This window comes from Diaphorina citri, unplaced genomic scaffold, assembly GCF_000475195.1.
Source record: "Diaphorina citri unplaced genomic scaffold, Diaci psyllid genome assembly version 1.1 scaffold23695, whole genome shotgun sequence".
Lineage (NCBI taxonomy): Eukaryota > Metazoa > Arthropoda > Insecta > Hemiptera > Psyllidae > Diaphorina > Diaphorina citri.
This window is the reverse complement of record NW_007401038.1, coordinates 1-808: the sequence shown is the minus strand read 5'-3', so window position 1 is coordinate 808 and position 808 is coordinate 1. Positions and strand designations below refer to the sequence as shown.

General features: G+C 35.5%; 1 protein-coding gene across 1 annotated transcript; it reads left to right on the top strand.

Annotated features, from left to right (window-relative positions):
* Positions 1-307: 307 nt before the first annotated feature.
* LOC103523455 (syntaxin-like) lies at positions 308-782 on the top strand. The gene is made up of 2 exons (XM_008488496.3): positions 308-427; positions 655-782. The coding sequence occupies exons 1-2, from the start codon at positions 350-352 to the stop codon at positions 742-744; spliced, it is 168 nt and encodes a 55-aa protein (XP_008486718.1). The 5' UTR covers positions 308-349; the 3' UTR covers positions 745-782.
* The last annotated feature ends 26 nt before the right edge of the window (positions 783-808 follow it).

Sequence of the window (808 nt, the reverse complement as noted above, 5' to 3'; positions counted from 1 at the left end):
AGTTAACTATTACCTATTCCGAGTATCATGACTGTTTCATGGACACGGTAAGTACCTAATATTCTAGTCACATTGAACATGTCTCTGGATTTGATGGCACAATGTCAAAGCATTAAGATTAACCCACTCTATTCGATATGTTTTTTATTATGTATTGTATTATTATTATTATTATTATTATTATTATTATTAAAAAAGGGGGGGAAGAAACAAAAACAAATTCATTTAATTGAATTAACTGGACATCCTGTAAATGTATAGTAAGAAGAAGATTACCTCATATTCACACGTATGTTCTTCCATTTCTCATGTACAGGGTGATATTATCGACAGTATTGAACATCACGTCATGGAGGCTGGAGAGGCGGTTGAGACAGCACGTGTACAAACCAAGAAGGCCATCGTGTATCAGAAGAAAGCTAGAATGGTAAGTTACTTCTTCTCCTTTTCCCGTGTTCATACAAGGTCGGTGTTTGAGACTTCCGTTGTTACAGTTTCCTCTATTGAACGACAAGCAGTCATGCTCAACTTAATATTCCATCAAAAAAATAAAAATCTGCAGATTGTTGTTTTAACACTCTTTCTCTCGCCTTATCTCCTAATAAAAAAGGGGGGGACCAACAATATCTTGATTCATTTCGCGTTACATTTCAGAAAAAGCTGATATTTCTCGCCTGCCTCGGGGTATTCGGACTGGTTCTACTCATATTCATCTTCTCCAGTTTATTCTCATCCAAGAAATAACCACGCCGAGAACCGGCTTCCATACCTATAATTGACGCTTTTTTTTATTTTTTATTATTATTAT

Excerpts from the sequence above, each read along its gene's own strand:
- LOC103523455 (XM_008488496.3), top strand. The coding sequence starts at position 350 with ATGGAGGCTGGAGAGGCGGTTGAGACAGCACGTGTACAAACCAAGAAG. Across the intron at positions 428-654 it reads ATCAGAAGAAAGCTAGAATG|AAAAAGCTGATATTTCTCGC; the intron begins GTAAGTTACTTC and ends GTTACATTTCAG.